Consider the following 18,462-nt stretch of genomic DNA (forward strand, 5'->3'; position numbering starts at 1 on the left):
CGAGATGTTTATTTGTTCATTAACCATTGTGATTTTTCGATCTATTGATAATGTGAAGTTTAGTGTGTGTGTGTGTGTGTGTGTGTGTGTGTGTGTGTGTGTGTGTTGTGTGAGAAAGAAGGGTGTGGGAATAGGGTGAATATTTATATTGTGTATATCTGTTGTTTATTAGAAAAAGAATATTTACGAGTAATGTTTGCTTGTTTTTATGACGTTAGAGACTTTAAAATATTTTTTTAGCAGCAATGGCCTATTTTTCTTATACTGCTTAAGACACTGATTCATTGAACTCTGAAATGTACCTACAAGTGTGCTGTTACTGAGGGAACATTAGTTTTCTGTTCTCATTTTTGCTTTTTCTCTAGCATCAGTCAAATTTGTATTATTTACATTTTGAAAATAATAAAAAGTACATTTGAAAAATATAAGAAAATATGACATGAGTTACATGAAGGAAAAACAGCCATGTTTAATCAAAGAATATGGATTTGTGGATCTGCAAATGAGACCAGGCCACTTTCTCGAGCACGCATGATAGGTGGTGGTCCGGGAAATTAAAACCCATTAAGGCTCTAGAGCACTGGGGAACTACGCACTCTGGCAGACATTATGACGTGGAAACATTGAGAGCCCTCTACAAAGGTACTTCTATAATATTTAGATTGGGAGAGCAAATGCACAGTGTCGGTCTGTTTTGTACTTTTGGGCTTTTCTGAAAAATAACACACCAATACTTGTTTTTCTTGAAGGGCTCTTCGATGCAAGGAGACTATTCTTGCTTCACTGATGATGGTTTATGGAGTGTTCCACCAGGCATGGGCTGTTTGTTGATCGCCATGGTAAATAGTGGACTGTGGTGGCCTTGTAACTGAAAAAGCTGCATTAGGAAATACAAATTAAACATCCATGGACTATGATCCCAAACTTATAGTTTGCTCTACACAGACATTTGATAGTTCAGAATGATGTAATGGGTGTTTGGCCGGCCTTCGATACTATTTGCTTTACGTTGGTGTTTACTGATGTCTGTCCTTGATCGCCTTGCAAAATAGACAGCTGAAGGCTGTTTTAGTGGTGTGATAAAGGATATTGACATATGATGTTTTTATTGCGTGTTAAGCATGAAGCCTAGCTGTGTATCCTTTGGGGAAACGTACATCATTTTTTTAACTACTTATCAGTGTACCCAATAAAACAAAGACGCTGGTTAATAAATGCATCACATTCCAATGCATTGCGTGATAGTAAGAGTTGAAAATGATGCATCAATGCACGTAGACAAACTCCAAACTTTAAGTTTTCCTGTGCTAGAGCAGAAGAAATGATATAAAGCTTTAAACTGTGTCCATGTTTTTACCATCTGCTCATTCGCCAGCACTCTAATATGTATGGGTCCTTTAGAAAAGATTATTAGCATAACATAAACAAACTGACCATGTACACAGATGAGCATTTATACAATGGTAATTGTAAAATGTACATTTTCTTTAATGGTATTCATTTTTGAAAATGTCTGCTACTGTGCTTTGGTACGGAGGAAGAGGTAGGACTCATGTTGTATCCATCTGCGATCAAGGCCACCTTTAAAGGCTGGTAGTTGCCTACGGTTCTAACGAGATGCGTCAGTGGGCCAAAGAGCGAAAGGCAGAGCCAAGCTAAGAAGCGCAGAGCATAGCATGAGGAATGAGCAGCACACTGGTACACATGTCCCTTCTTCCATCTGGCCGCCGTCTGGGATCCCCCGACCCTCGCCTCGTTTGGGAGTTTCTGTTGTAGGGAGCTCACCATCCACTGAGTGGCTTCACTGAAGGGCCATGGCATGTCCTACAAGCCTCCTGCCCTATCTGGTGGCCCAGTTCCTGCCATTAGTAGACCTTTCGTGTTTGCCTCTTGCACAGCCATTAACATCGGCTCTTAAATAATTGTCTATTCTATGTCTTTCTTTCTAGTATTTTATATGGATACATTTCTGGTTCATACTTCTGTCCGTCTCTAGGATACCTCTGTGAGGGAATGCTTTCAACGGTCTCTACAAGGTGGCACTTAATTATTACTTTCGAAAAGCATTCGCCAGGGCAAAGTATGGAAATACGATTACAGAAAAATACTTGGTGGTTCATACATCTGCACTAAAAAAAGCTGTTGTTGGTTTATTAGCCTGCTTGTATTAATGCTACTTGAGCACTAAGTAATACTTTACCCTTGTTTTAACTAAATCTCACCTTTCAAATAGTGTTCTTAAGAGTACCTCATTGCATTCAGTATCAATTGCCAGAGACATGATGGAATAGCTGAGGAAGTCCATACATCGTGGAAGAAAGAGACGCTGCAGAAGAAATGGGGCCAAGAATGTAGATGAGATCCAGAGCAATTGGGGGAAGAGTCAAGAAATAGTTCCCCAGAATCTCACACATGCTATGGCCAAACACTTTCTAAAAATAAAGACATGCTTGCATTTTTGATTCTCCATTCATGAAATAGCAACACAGCATGAGCGTGCTACCATTAATGGCTAGAGGACTAAGCAGTGATCCGGGTGGCAAGTCACCCAACATTTGTATTTGTTTTATTTGTAAAGCGCAGCCAGGCCCAATGGCAACCGGGCGCATCATCTTACATACAGTTACATACAAATGATCAGTACAAAAATACAGTTGATCAAGGCAGGAGACTCAAGCTCTCCCTCTTTACAAAGAGATAATGGAAAAACAAACAAGTCCGTAATGGCGAAGCAAATACATAAGTGGGAAAAGTACAAAAAATAAAGTAAGGCAGAAGACAAACACATAATGATCTAAGGAGGTTAGACTGCCATGGAATCCATGTCCTGAAGCCAGTGTTTAGTGTTGCGCTTGAATACATGGAAGGAGGGTTCTGATCTGAGAGAAGCAGGGAGTGTGTTCCATAACTTTGAAGCCAGTACGGGGAAGCTAGCACCTCCCGAGTTCTGGAGTTTGAATCTCCGTATGGTCATTGTCTGTACTTGGGCCGCTCTGAGTGCTCTTGAGGACGTATGCGAGGTGAGTTGGTTAGTAAGGTAGGCTGGAGTGAGGTTGGCCCTAGCTTTGTGTGTTAGAGCAAGAGTTTTGAGCAATATTCTGTGCTCTACCGGAAGCCAGCGCAGGTTACGTCTAGTCTCAGAAATATGCGACTTCTTCGGGATGTTGAGGGCTGCCCTGATGGCATTATTCTGAATTACTTGTAATTTGTTAATATTTTTGTGGCTAGTAGTGATAATGGGAGTTTGATGGACAGGGATTCAGCAGAAGGGATTTGTAAGTCCTGAATGACTTTAATGTCGATGGTGGTTTTTTTTTTTTTGGATCAAAGATTTTATTGGTTTTCAAGGTTGAAACAACATTAGGGGCCACCAGGGGGCGCAGGCAGGATGGACGCCTGAGCTTCGAGCTCCGCACCCAGCCCCGGGGTAAACTGCGGTCCACCAGCGGAACGAGGGTGCCATGAACCGCGCGACCCCCACCAAGAGGAGCGGGAACCTGTAGCCCCCACCTGGACCCAACTCCGGTCCCGATCCGACGCTCCTACGCGGAGCTTTACGGGCCGAGACGATACCAGCAACCCCTCCCCCACGGCCTGGTGCGAAGCAGCGTAGGAGGCAACGAGGGAGGGCGCGGCGTCCGCACACACACAGGCCGTGCCGCTCACGAGAGGGCCTGAGGCTGCGGGCCCACGGCGCCCCCCCCCCGGACACTTAACACGGCCTACCGCGGATCATCGCACGAATCAGGGGCCCGACCCGAGGAAGGCCATCCGCCCGCCCAGGGAGCTGCGACATCGCAGGGGGGCTGACGCAGGAGCGCGCCCCCCCTCCCATCGCGGCACACATCAAGGCAGCCCCCGGCGCCCGGGGGCTTCACGCCTGGCGCTCCTGACACTCGAGGCGGGGCAGCCGGGAAGCCGCCGACGAGGCCTGTCATAGGGGGGCCCGGACCCCCTGGCCCGCCCCACGGCCCCGAGAGGGCCATCCTCCCGCCCTTGGAGGAACGACACTGCGGGGAGCCCGACGCTGGGGCGCGCCCCCACCCTTCCATCACAGCACTCACCAACTCAGCCCACGGCGCCCTGGGGCCCCACGCCAGGCGCTCCAGACACTCGAGGCGGGGCAGCCGAGGGTCCGCGGGTACGCTCTGTCAGGGAGGCCCGGGCCTACCTGCCCATCCCACGGCCCCAGGGTCCGATCCGGAGAGGGCCATCCATCTGCCCGCGGAGCATCGACATCGCCCGGGACCCCCCCCACTGCGGCTAGGTTTGGGGATCAGAGTGAGGCGAGCATAGAGGGCAAGGACCCCTGCCCAGCACCCCTACAAACCCCCTCCACTGGAAGGGCTCTTGGAGTAAACGGGGTACCAAAGGGAACGTTACGCACACTTGAAACATTGCTTGAGTTGGATCCTTAGACGCCCCTACCTACAACACCTTGGGAACTCCCCCAACAGAGATACCTGGAGATCATCACCGCAGGACAAACTAACGGAGCCAAACAGGGTAGACACGCTCCGAGCTGCCGACGCCCTCGGGGGATGCACCCCCTCTCCGCCCTGCACCCCAACTGACCCAGACACGGTTGGCGACCAGGCTGTGCCCGCTAACAAACAACCGACCCGATCCTCCCATGAGCTGGAAAGAAAACTTGCTGAAATACCAATTTGTTGCCAACGAGAGTGCCATGGCGACCGGGGGCCCCGCTACCCCACCCCCAGACCTGGGGGCCATCCAGAACAATATCCAGACGATTCTAGAGGAGATACGCGGGATGAGGACTGACATGGGTGCCAAATTGGCTGACCTTACGACCAAAGTCACCACCCTAGAGGACCGAATGGAGGGAGTCGAAAACAATCAACTCTCTGTAACACTCCTTGAAACCCAAATGGACATTAGACTCCAAGACATGGAAAGACAAGAGGAAGAACTCCGGCTTAAGGTCGACGACATGGAGAACAGGGAGAGAAGGAACAACCTGTGCATTTTTGGCCTGGTGGAGTCCGAGGGCGAATCCACACAAGGACTCGAGGGCAAAGTCCACTACATTGTGAGGATCGCCAGGTCTTGCGGACCAGATTGGGCGCCCCGGGGGTTGACCGGGAGGCACTCCTGGACGAGATGCAGGGCAAAAGACAAGAGCTCCATACGGTTCTCATAGGGGAGGTTGTCAAAAAGATGCGGTACAATAAACAGATATACTATGAACGGGGCGACAGGGTAGGGGCTCTATTGGCACAAAGGTCTCGGGGGTGCAGAGTGGAAAGAGGGATTGCCCAGCTTGGTGATGAGGGAGGCAGAATTCATAGGGACCGGCAGAAAATAACGGAATGTTTTGCTGACTACTACAGCAAACTTTATTCCAGGCGAGTGGGCGAATCACAGGAGGATATTTCCTCCTACCTGGCGGAACACCCCCTCCCCAAGCTGACCGACGAAGACTTAGAGGCCCTCGAGGGGGAAATCTCAGAAGAAGAGGTGGAGGGAGCCATCAAAAGACTGAAGGCCGGAAAGGCACCAGGCTGAGACGGCTATACAGCAGATTTTTACAAACAGACCCAATCGATCTTAGTGAACCCCTGGCTAAACTGTTCAATCAGATTAGGAGTCGGGACACAATCCCACCGACATTCCTGCAGGCCCTCATCACCGTCATACCCAAACCCGGCAAGGACCAGACGGACTGTGGGTCTTACAGACCCATTTCACTTCTTAATTTGGACGCCAAGATTTTCGCTAGAATCTTGGCTTCCAGACTGGAAAACTCCCTCCCACGCCTGATACACCCAGACCAGGCGGGATTCGTCCTTAACAGACAGGGCTCCGATAATTTAAGGAAAACGCTCCACATACTTTCCACAACTGAGGCCAGAAACGAGGGCACACTCTTACTGGCTCTTGACGCGGAGAAGGCCTTTGACAGGGTCAGTTGGGCCTTTATGAGGGAGGTTCTCACATCTATGGGGATGGGCCCAAGGTGGTTGGGATGGATATCTGCGCTTTATTCCTCCCCCTCGGCCAGAGTGGTGGCAAACGGAATGGAATCAAGAGAATTCCCCCTTGAACGTGGTACGAGGCAGGGATGCCCCCTATCCCCGTTAATCTATGCATTAGTAATGGAACCATGGGCAATCTCGGTCCTCAACGACATAACCATCAGGGGAATACAGATGGGGGACATGCATTGCAAAATTTGCCTTTTCGCAGACGACGCCCTGCTTTATGTCACCAGACCGTCCCAAACAATCCCCCGGTTGCTACAGGGCCTCGCACGATATGGGGAGTTATCGGGGTATAAAGTCAACCTGGACAAATCGGTGGCATTCATTGGTGGGAATCTACCGGGCCCGGAGATGGCCTTTGTGGAGGGACTCCCCTTCAAACGGAGTGAGGAGGGGTTTCGGTATCTGGGAGTCCAAATCACACGCGACCTTGAAGACCTGTATGCGGCCAACTTCCCCCCCCTCTGGTCAGCAATCAGGAGAGACATAGAAAGGTGGGCGGGAGCGGGTCTCTCGTGGATGGCACGCCTCAATCTTATAAAAATGGTGATTCTCCCAAAATTCCTGTTTCTCTTCCAAATGCTCCCGGTGCAGGTCCCTAGGGCCCTCTTTGAAGCAACAAAACGTGTCCTCCTTAATTTCCTCTGGCAGGGTAAAAAACACAGAATTTCGTACGAGGTACTGACCAGGGCTAAGGAGGATTGGGGGGGGTGGGTTACTCCGACCTGGAGACATACTACAGGGCATCCCAGTTGAGGATACTGGTTGATCACTTCTCACCGGGAATGAAAAAACAGTGGGTAGCCATGGATAATAGGCCCCTTGCACCTGTCACAATAGAGGAATGGCTCTGGGTCCCAAGGAATAAGATCCCCAGAACCGTCCTGAACCATCCGATTCTGAAAGTTCTGTGGTCCCTATGGAGAGAGGGAGGCTACTACAGATGGCTCACAACATGGCCCTCCCCCCTAAGCTGCATTTGGGCCCCTCCCTTCCTGGCTAAAATAGCAGAACCAGCAGCATACCAGACATGGTTTGAGGCAGGCCTTAGCAGGACTGGTCATATGTGGGTGGGGGGGTCTTTCCTACCCCTGAGTGACATTGAGGAGGCCCTGGGAATAGGCACGCTTTCCCCTTTCCGTTATCTTCAGCTCAAAGGTGTCCTCACTGAGCCATCCTGGGGCGATACCCTTAGGAGGGATCTCACAGACTTTGAAAAGCTTCTCCTGACCGCGAGGGGCTCCAAGGGGACAATATCCCGCCTCTATAAGCTCTTTCTGTTCTCTGTCCGCAGAGACCCACCGCCAGCACGCACACAATGGGGTAGGGACCTAGGTGAGGAGATCGATGACGAAAGATGGACGGAGATGTGTAGGCGGGCTAATCGATCCACGGCCTCCCTCCAGTATCGCCATCAGGCCCTCAAGATACTACACCGATGGCACTACCCCCCGCAGAGGATAGCTAGGATGAGGCCAGGATATGACCCACACTGCTGGAAATGCAGAACAGAAAGGGGAGATTACCTTCACATGTGGTGGGGATGCCCAGTGGTCCAAAACTATTGGGACAAGGTACGGGCCTGGATCAAGGGGGTGGATGGGGTTGAGCGACCTTCCTGCCCTTGGCTCCTCCTCTTCGGAGTTGACATTGGGGAAGGCCAGGAGGGCACTCAAGACCATATGCTTCAGGTTATGCTGGTAGCAGCCAGATGTTGCCTGGCACAGAAATGGAAACATCCGGGAATGCCAGGGGAAAAAACCTGGGTAACCAAGGTACGGGCCATCTACGACATGGAGTTCCTCACACACCTGCTTGATGAGTCCAAATCCAGCATCGAGGAAATCTGGCTCCCCTTTTTTGACAAATACGGCCGAGCGGTCTAGTGCCTAATGGTGATGGGGGGGGGGGGGGGTCCCCTGGCAAGGACACGGAGCCATGACCCGCAGACCCGATTGTGAACTTTACCCAGTTGGTCCACACGATTTCGACGTGCCAAACGCACAGTGCACTGACACTTCTGTTTTCTAAGGAACCCGTCAAGCAAGCAATTAACCAACCTATGAACATTTGAACTGAAGGGGGGTGGAGGGAGGGAAAGGAAGGGAGGGAGAAGGGGTGTATTGCGTTTGGTTTTTTCTTGTTAACTCACATCTGCAAATGTAATGTAATTTCGTAATGCACAAATGAAACTTAATAAAATCGATTTTCAAAAAAAAAAAACATTACATTCATCTCTCTACATTCCAGGGAGGGGACACGGAAGGGAGGGGGGGGAAGGAGGGGAGCAAGAGGGAGAAGAGAGGGAGGAGGGAGGGAGGGCAAGTGCCAGGGAAGGGTAGTGGTGGGAAGAGAGCAAAGTAATCAAAAGAAGAAACAATAACAGTAACAAACTCAGGTTCAGGGACCTTGATCCAACAGACCGTCAAATTTAACAAAGGATGACTTCATGACACAGGGTGGTCTTAACAGAGTCAATATTTCCCTTTCGGTGGGCCTCGCACAGTCTCAGCGGCTACAGGGTCGCCCTTGGCCTTCAGCTATCCTCTTCCCATTTCTCCATATTTTATTTTCCCCGCCTTTTGCGGGCACCCTCTTGCTTTGTACACCCGGTGCTCCATTACCGCACATATGTCCACGTCCGTGAGCCACTGGTCATAGCTGGGTGTGCGCTCCGAGCCCCACAGTTGTGCAATGTTCTGGCTAAGGACTGCAAACGCGGTTGACCACAGCAGTTTCTCATAGCGGGATAAGTCAGATTCCCCGGAGACCGTCAGAAGCAATTTCGGCCGCCTCTGTATCTTTCCCAGAACGCTAGACAGTTTGTCGCAGCATTTCTGCCAGAGCAACTGAATATTACTACACTCCCACAGGATATGAAAAAAGGTACCTTCCTCTCGCTTGCAGCGTAGGCACTATGTCTCTGCGGCCCTGCCCCATCGGAAGAGGGCTACTCTCAGGTAGTAAGTGCAATGCAGGATCTTCAACTGGACGAGTCGGGGTCTCGATGAGATGGTGGTTTCACGGGGGTACATCAGGGCCTCCGTCCAGTCCCCCGGAAGGAGTGGGCCCACATCTCGTTCCCATTTTGATTTCAGACTGGATAGTTCCGATGTCGCGAAGGAAGTTATCACAGTGTACATGGTGGAGGTGACCTTCCGCTCTACCCGATCCAGGACTATGTTTTGTTCAAGCGGGGAGCTTTCCGGCAGGTCTTGTGTGATCTGTCGATGGGTCGTCCAAGCATGATTCAGCTGCATGTGGTGGAACCTCTGTGTCGGGCAGGGAGAACCTCTCTTGCATTATCTCGAATGTTGCCAGGTTGTCCTCCTGTACCACATCCCCAACGGTAGAGATTCCACGCGGGGTCCACTCGGGCCATCTCGTAGTTTTCGTACTTTGGGAAGGTTGCAATTGTTCAACAACGGTTGGCCAGTGTTATTTTCCCACCCCACCCCAAGAATTGAAGCGCTTCCTTCAAAACTCTCGTTATGTGGGATGCCATATAAGATTTCAGAGGGCCATCCAAGTCTCTGTACAGGTGCTCTATTGGCTTATTTGTAGTGTTACAGTGGAAGCCCTTGATGTGTGGGAGGCTCCCGTCACCGTGAAGCATGTCGTTTACCACCTCCATCTGGCTGGGCCAGTAATATGATTGCAGCCTGGGCAGCCCAATCCCCCCCTTCCCAGACGGACCTCTGAAGGGTGGCAAGAGCAATTCTCGGGTGGCCTCCTTTCCAAAGCAGTTTCCGGAGGGTGCATTCGATTTTGTGGAAGTCCCGATGGTCGATATACAATGGCGCGTTTTGCAGGATGTATAGGAATTTAGGGAGGGCAATCATTTTAAACAAGGCTGCCCTACCCATCAGCGTCAGTGGCAAGAAGATCCAGTGGCGAGTGTCGTCTGCAAATCTTGCCACCAAGGGGGGAGAGGTTTAAGGCAGTATATTTAGTAAGATGCGTCGTGATGTGTATCCCCAGGTATTTAAACTGTTCCTTCTTGATCTGGTAGGGGCCGGTCGCCAGACTCACCAATGAGGTGTTCCCTATAGGGAAGAGGATGGATTTGGACCAGTTCACGCGTAGTCCACAGAATGCCTCATATTGGCCCAGCAGTTGCATAACTCTGGGGCAGGTGGTGTTTGGGTCCTTCAGGTAGATGAGTAGGTCATCCGCATAGAGGGATATTCTGTCTTCCCAGGTCTTGGACCACCGGAAGCCCTCCCAGGCTAGATCATTTCGCAGCAGGATCGCCAGGGGTTCAAACGCAATAGTGAAAATCATGGCCGATAGTGGGCAGCCCTGCCTTGTACCCCCTTCCCAGACCGAACAGTTCTGATCGCCAACCGTTGACCCTGGTCCTAGCAACCGGGGATTCGTATAGCAGCCTCAGCCTCCCCCAACTCATGAAGTTCTCGCCGAAGCCCATGCAACGCATTATGGTCCAGACACCCTCCCATCTCACCGAATCGAAGGCCTTTTCAAAGTCAATTGCTAACGGGGCTAGTGGCCCCTGTATGCTGTCGGCTCTTTCCAAAGCTGAGAATAGTCTGCGGAGGTTCATGCGAGTCGATCTTTGTGGCATGAAACCGCACTGGTCCGGGTGAATCAAGGAGGGAATACCTCTTGTAGGTGGTCCGCTAGAAGCTTTGCCAGTATTTGTCGATAGTGTTTTTGAAGATGAAGGCGAGTCCACCTCCCTTCACCTGGTTGGTGTTTCTATCACATCTGATGATAGCATAGCATAGTCGTTAGGTATGGCTAGGGCCAAGGAGGGGTTGGATGCTGCGTTTAGCCAAGTTTCCGTAACCGCAAGTAGGTCAAGCTTTTCAGAAGTTATAAAATCTGCAATGTCCAAAGCATGGGCCGGGAAGGACCTAGCATTCACTAAGGCTGCTTTAATGGCAGTGTCTGTTGCAAAGGTTTTCTGCGTTGGTGGGGGAGTGACAGGCAGAGTGTTAGAGGCTAAGCTAATATCTGGTTCATTAGCCTGGTTGGCTGGATTGTTTTGCTAACGCACGTGTTTATTTCTCTTGTGGGGGTGGGGCTGAGGAGTTTTAGTCCACAGTCTGGCTCCTAATCTGAGGTTTCTGCATGTAATGCTCAGGTGGTAGGAGCGTGGTGTGATTTGAGCATAATTGCTTGTGATATTGTTGGGAGATGATGATGAGCTATTATATAGCTAAGAATATAAGCACCGTTTTAATGGGATGGCTCTGGAGTTCAGTCTAAGGTTTCTGGTGGTAATAGAACAGGGTTGATTTGGTGTTGGTCTGGTAGCAAAGTGGTGTATCCAAAGTGCAGGATCACCCAAATAAGGGTTAGCACAGACCAAAGTGTTAATCCACAATGTGTGGGTGGTAGCTACATCGGGAGTGAAGGTGGACGTGTAGAGGCCAGCATGTAGGTGAGATAGGAATGTCCAACGTCTGGTGTAGATGTACAGTAAGTGAAGAAGAGTAGTTGGGCACCAATACATAATGGAGGTAAGAGAGGTACTTGTAAGCAGGAATTGTGTGCTAATACTCTGGTTGTACAGATCAGATGTTGCGCTAACTAATATGACAGTCAGCCTATAATGAGAGACATTTTACATACCAGACATTTTACGTTTACAATCCCTCTGTACTAGGGGATACGAATGGCAGATACACTTTGGTCGATATAACAGACAATATAGAGTATAGCTTACTTAAGTTACAAAGCACTGCCAAACATTGCAAAGTGCTTTTAAGTGCAAAAGCTGGATATCTCGAAGCGTGTTTGTGATGAAGCAGCACTCTTAGTTCTCAACTTGTTCATAATTAGGGCAACCTTCCATGAAGTCCTTTCTGGCCTTTCCAACTAATTCCTTGCTGATTATCATTTATTTTTTGTCAGGTTATTGGGCTTTCAATGATTGAACCTTCCAGATTTTTCTCCCAGTAACCACAACAGAAATGCATAATGTGGAATTCATGAAACCTTTAATAGGCACTGTACACATAGTGTGTCTGCATGCCCTAACATTTTGTGTGCACCTCTTCCCTTTGTCTCCCCAGGGCCCATCAGCAGTATTTTGGTGAATAAGTATGGCAGCAGGCCCGTGGTCATCCTTGGAGGCTTCCTGTGTGGTTTGGGAATGATCTCTGCCTCATTCAGCACAAGCATTTTACAGCTCTATATCTGCATTGGTATAATTGGAGGTACAGTTGCATCAGCACTTTATTTCATTATTCCCGCCACTTTAATGTATGTCTGTATTCTGTATAAATCCACAAACAATTAATACAACCTTTGAACAGAGGTTGAAAATATGATTTTGGGCGAACCACGGTCAATGATTTTGCTGTTATTTAGTTGTAACCTTTTATTTCAATTCATGAAAAGAGTATACTTTCCTACCTAAATGCTCATTTTGATCATGGCAGAGAATGACACAGAATGTAAGTTACAGGCAGTGAAAAGCTCTTTGCCTATTCTCTACGTTCACTCCCATTTTGGATGAATGTTCCTTGACATAGCAGAGACATGGAGTGTAACATCTGCACTTCCTATTTGCGCTACTTCGTGCTGGAAAGCTGCCAGCATCTCCACCCACATTTTGATGTAGACGCAGATACTAGATTCCCAGGGATTCTACCTATCTTTTTCATCTGAAGAAAGCAGTCTGAATTCATAGAACGTATGGTAATGCCGCCTGTCGTGCACTTTCCTGGTACCGGCATTGCCACTTTCTTCTGGCCTTGGTGTAAAAATGGCACTGAAATCCCGGACCCCTTAGATTTCAGTGCAGTTTCTATACCCGATCTGAAAATAATCAAAATCCCCCAGAGAAGGCAGTGGATGGAGAGGCGGCAGCAGGTATCGTGGTGCTTTCTGGGACAGGGAGCAGGTGGGTTGAACTTATTTTAAAACGTGGCCATTATTGGGGAAAACACGACCATTCCACACCGTGAGCAAATGATGATTAAAAAAAAAAGTAGGCTCAAAACATGGGTGTCTATTGCTAGGCAGTCCGAGAATATATACTCTACTACGACCAACATGAATGCAAATTTCACAATTTGCAAAGGTTTTCCAGTCTTAGCCATTGGAAAAGCAAAGAGAATTAATTGAATTGAACCTGTCCACACTAGTGAAGAAAGCACATCAAACCATTGACATAAATGGGAACATATATGGGTGATAGAGGAACATTCAACTACTGCAAATACACCTCCAGTCACACCCTTCAGAAAACAAATGTAATTACTTTATTAAATCGTTTCTATCTTTCCATCCAATTGCATAAAGCAGAGGATGCAGCTCTGAAGAGACACGTCAATGGCCCGGCATTACTTGCAGGCATGATCAGGAAAAGACAGTTAATGGGTTTAGGTGATATTGTATTGCTACACAAAAGAGGCAGGTTTTACCAGCTCACTATCTCTGAGGATGGATTGGCTGTGGTTGAAGTTTGGAGATCTAGGGATGTAGAATTGGATTGTACAGGTTGTGTGCCTGCCCAACAGGTTTATCATTAGTTGGGGGCAAACAACCATTATACAAACTGTATAGAAGACATTCGGTAGAAAGTCGAGATAAGCTTTTTGGATAGTTCTGTAGTTTAGACAGAAGGCCTTGAAACAAGATCATAGCACAAATGCAGTGGTGGCTGGTCTATGCTCATTTACGCAGGGGTGTTCAGCTGGCCCACCTATCTCCCCTGCATTCTTACTATTGATGCCAGTGCCAGGACTTGGGTGCAAGGTACAAACCGACTTCCCAGGCTCTTTGAAATCCTTGGAAATGGAGAGAGCTAACAGCAGCCAGGGCACTTCACTTTTCTGTCTTACTCTAGGGCGGGGTTGTCCTATAAGGACCATCACCATTGTGACAAAGATTTGCTTGAATTCTGAGGAGGGCACCAAATCCCAGAAACGTAACTGGTATGCCGGGGCAATCCTTGCTTGGGCAGAGTATCACCTACTTTCTCTAGAGGCTTCCTACCTCCTGGGATTGAAGAATGTACAGGACGATTGTGACGAAATGACTTCTACTATGCAGGAGTATAAGGATGAGTAGTGGCTAAACCACCTGCACATCCCCTACATCAGTGATCCGAATCATAAATGTAAAATGGACACAGCAAAGAGATATACCTTACCTTTTGTTGTAACGTGCACCATGGGAAGGCTATACTCTCGGTAAGAGTGTGAATGAGATCCAGTAGAAACCCAAACAGCAAAGTAAAAAGAGTCCAAAGTAAAAGAAATATCCAATCAAGGTTCTATAAAAATATATACACTTTAAACACACCAATGTACAAATAGCTATAGAAACCAGCTCCCTAGTAGAGAACACAAAATATGCAATAGTTTGAAAGACGCAGCACTCTGGGTAATGGCAACAGGGGTGAAAAGGCAAGAAGTAACCACATGGAATTTAAAATGATATGTCTGTCAGTGGAAACAGTGTAAATGTCACTGAACTAGTCTCTAGGGCCCAAAGATGGGCCAAGTGGGCAATATTACCTTTCCGCAGTTCTTAGTGGTTTGATGACGGCGTAGACCAGGTTTTGAGGCGTGCTGTAGTGCGGGTTGATACAGGTTTGGGTGTGCTGAGTTGTTCTGAGATGTTGACAACTGCTGGTTCGGGTCGGCGAGTGGCGCGGTGCTCGAGCGGTTCGAGCCGAGGTCCATCTGTACAATGCGATGACCTTGCTGCTCCAGTGCATGGTTTGAAGAAACCGCAGTTCAAGTTTTGGCCGCAGCGGTGATCAGGCTTTTTGAGCTGATCAAGTGATGTGCTGTGCTTGGTACGATGTGGCGTCAAGCCGGTTCAACAGATGTGATGCTGTAATAATTTGAATTTTATCGAGTGCAAAAAGCTGCATTGGTGAGTCCCTCTGGTTTGAGTGTGGTGAATGCGGTTCAAAAGTGGTTTGACCAGTTTGATGTGGCAAGACGGGGAACCCTCTCTGATCTGGACCTCAAGATGGTGTGAGACCCACTCCAGGGGCACTAGGACAGGATGAATCCATTCATGTTCAGCTGTCCCAGTTTAGGAAGGTTTGGTGCAGAGTGGTAGGTCCTGGTTCTTGGCAAGAGCCATCCCCACTGTGCCTAGGGAGTGGGCAGGGCCAGATCTTGCCTCTGTCTTGGACTGCTCCTACTTCACCTTAGTGGATGAGGGCTTTGTAAAGGTCCACTATCCCAAAATAGATCCAAATGTACTCATTCGTAAGTGTTTGTCCGAAAAGGTAATCAAAGAAGGAGTGGGAAACTCCCTCCCTTATAGGCAGAAGTAAACATGTGATTGGACTAAAGCAAGCCTGCTTTAAGAGGGCTAATCCCTGTCCTTGAGACGAGTGGTCTCAATACCTCATACCCGAAGGGCTTTGTGCTAAATGAAGTGGAGGAAACAGGAAGAAAAGAGAGGTGTCAAAAGAAACACTATGTTGGAATGTGGACTCTTCCTCCAACTATGCTGAGCTCCCTCTCTCTACATGAACCCCCGGCTCCCCTTTCCTCGTCAATAGCATTAACGTCCATTTTGCTATGCAGCACCCTGGCGTGATCTTTTGTGTTCATCCACGCTACTCTTCTGTTTCTTCGTCACCATTTCCTTTGATGTTTGTTTTATTTGCTCCAATGTCTGTTGTATTTGGATGTTGCTTGGCTCCTTGGTTGCCTTCTACAAAGTGGGAGCAGAGGGCTCTTCCCTGGTTTGGTGTCTCTTTACTGGTTTGGTGTCTCTTTCCATCCCTATAGCCCCCACTTCTTCCTTCCATAGATGATCATTTCACCATTAGTTTCCTGTGGTGTTTCGCTCCCTGTTCTTGAGCATTTTAGCTGTGGCCTTGAGCATTGAGGGTGTCACTCCTTTTCATAGCAAGTCAGACATACTCTGTTCATTCCTCCTCTGTCTGGCAGAGTTCATGCACGCGCAGAGCGGGATGTGCCCTCAGTTGTCGATTCGTGTGGTGTGCTCTGGTACTCTTCCGCTGTTTGGGCCTCTGGCGATTTAGGCCTTCACCAGTCTTATCTGCCACTGCCTGCTCATCCGGCTGTGCAGTAGTGGCTGATAGATAACCCGCGGTTGGGGTTTTCAGAGCCTCTCCTGCCAGCAGCGCAGTGGAAGGCCTCTGTCCTTACAGGCTGTAGCTGCATTGGTATGGTCATAGTGCTGCGTCATCACAGGAGCAGCAGTGTGCTGTGTCTCCTATTCCGCTGTGGGGTGAAGTGGACAGGAAAGTCCTTGTTCTTGCATTTGCAGTTCCAATCTCAGCCGTGGTTACACTTGTAATGTGTTCCCTGGTTGGAACAGCAGGTCTGGTGCTGGAGTTGGCCAGTGGGGAATGGGCACAGTTGTTTCTTCTATTTTTCTTGTGTCCTTTTGGAGCTTTGGTGATATGGGGGAAGAGTGTCCTGTGTTTCCTTTCGTGTTCTCTCCCTTTTTGGTCTTGGGGAAGTGTGATGCTTTCCCTGTGAGCACCCTTTCCTCTTGGTGAATTTCTGCCGGTTGCCCCTCAATGGCAGTTTCCTTGTGCTGTGTACTGCCTGCAGGAACTGCTGGATCTGCCTTCCGGTGTCAGTCTGGAAGTGGAGCTCCTTTGGTGACAGTTGGGAGGTGTAGGTGGTGGAATGCCTGCCGGCTCAGCACCTTCTTTGTTTGTTGGGCAGCAGGGTACCAACCTGCTTTGAGGATGAGGTGGGAGATTTTGCCTGGCCTCCAGTAGAAGGATTCCTCTTAGCTCCAATGGTCAGCAGGTGAAACCTCCTGCACAGTCACCATTCTGGTTCCCTTTGCTGTACTGGATGAAGTAGTGTGGCAGACTTGCTTGGACATGGTCTATTGACAGCAATTTGATGCTGTTGGTTGTAAGCGATATTCAATCAAGACTAAAGCTAAGTCAATGCCTAGTCTGGGATGCTGAGGAAAACCCTTATTGATGTATTTTTATAATCAGTTCAGTACTCTGGATGACCACCCTTGTATAACACCCCCCTCTTAGAATCCCCCTGACCCCACTGAGCCAAGAAGTAGGTTTGTTTTGCAAATTAAAAGGTTTATTTGAGAATTTAAACAATATATATATATATATCACACTTTATAATAAATTAATATCTGATAGTACACTTAGACATATGATGTTGATCAACAATGGGTAATCTGGCACTAGCACACTTCTTTACAATCAATGAGGAGTTAGTATAGGATGGATAAAGTAGCAAAAATACTTTTATGGTTTCAAGGGAAAAGCAATGAGGAACAAAATGCAGTACAGAAATACTTGATATGATTTTAGCAAAATCACTTTTTCTCTGGCAATTCACCCCCCTCCCCTATGCAATGTAAGAAATGGAAGGAGATGGAAAGAGGAGCACAGTGTTCTCAGGAATGCAATCAAATACAATACGAAATTCAGTTCCCCCCCCCAGCAAGCTTAGAGGAAACAGGTAGGTGTTTGAAACACAGGCCCAAAATGCTTTTAAATGTGATGGCAATGAAGTGAGAAATATGCTGAAAATGCTTTTAATTCCCTTTAGGAGGTTCAGGGTGAGTGAGAGATACTTGGGATGAGCTCAGGCTCACTTTAGCAATGATTCAGGGATGGTTATTAAGAGACAAACGAATTTTTAGCACAGGAAAGCAAAAAGCTGCTATCTTTTTACAGGTAAAGAAAATCGGGCCAAATCGCAAATCGCTGCAAAATTCGCGAGTGCGTGAATCGCGATTACGGCAAAAGTATATAAATTTCGTTCCTAGCCCAAACGGTTCCAGAGATACGGACGATTAAATAAAGGTAGATTTTCGGATTTAAAGTAAAACTCAAAATGACAGTTGACAGCTTGCAGCTTCAGAATTGACAGGTGACAGTTGTGCAGCTTTACAAATGACAGATGACACAATTTCTAGGAGGCTGTTCTACTTAGGTTAAAATAGTTTGGATTAGATTATTTTAACTGAGAGATTGGTTCTGCACAGTTCTGCTAGATACTCAAAATATAAATTTGAAATAGGCCTCGCCCCGGATCTGGTCAGGTTTTGGACTGGACTCCGGTTCTGGTCTCGGCACTTCACAGTGATCTGGGTCAGCTCTCTGGTTCTGCTCACAGCGGTCTGGGTCACTCTGGATCTCTGGTCTGGTCTCTGGCAATTGTTCTTGGCAAAAGAATTCAAACAGCTCGCCCGGCTGTGGAATAGTTTGCAAATGATTTTAAGGTTGCTGAGGCCTGCTGAGAAGAGTTCTCAGTTTGTGGGTTTAGGCCCTTGCTTTAAGTTCTGAAGTAAAGTTCTGGTCTTTGGAGATTGATGGATTTGAAGTCTGGATCTCTGGATGTGAAGTCGTCGGTCAGCATGCTCCGCAGCAAATGGAATTAAATGTCTCTACCTGTCCCAGCAGTCTCTTTTTTTATGTGTTTTGAAAATGGGTGTGTGCCTGGGCCTAGCTAGGCCTGCCCCTCTCTACTTGTCATTGGCCCAATTCTCC

At 48.2% G+C, this 18,462-nt stretch overlaps 1 protein-coding gene across 1 annotated transcript in view; it reads left to right on the forward strand.

The window, feature by feature from the left end:
- Positions 1–18,462, forward strand: part of LOC138566466 (monocarboxylate transporter 2-like) — a 136,153-nt gene that overhangs the window by 70,906 nt on the left and 46,785 nt on the right. The window contains exon 3 of the mRNA XM_069643787.1: positions 12,047–12,190. Coding sequence (XP_069499888.1) covers positions 12,047–12,190 — 144 coding nt within the window. The remainder of the gene's footprint in view (positions 1–12,046; positions 12,191–18,462) is intronic.

The sequence above is a fragment of the Ambystoma mexicanum genome, chromosome 2p (assembly GCF_040938575.1).
Source record: "Ambystoma mexicanum isolate Mex_15411 chromosome 2p, UKY_AmexF1_1, whole genome shotgun sequence".
Lineage (NCBI taxonomy): Eukaryota > Metazoa > Chordata > Amphibia > Caudata > Ambystomatidae > Ambystoma > Ambystoma mexicanum.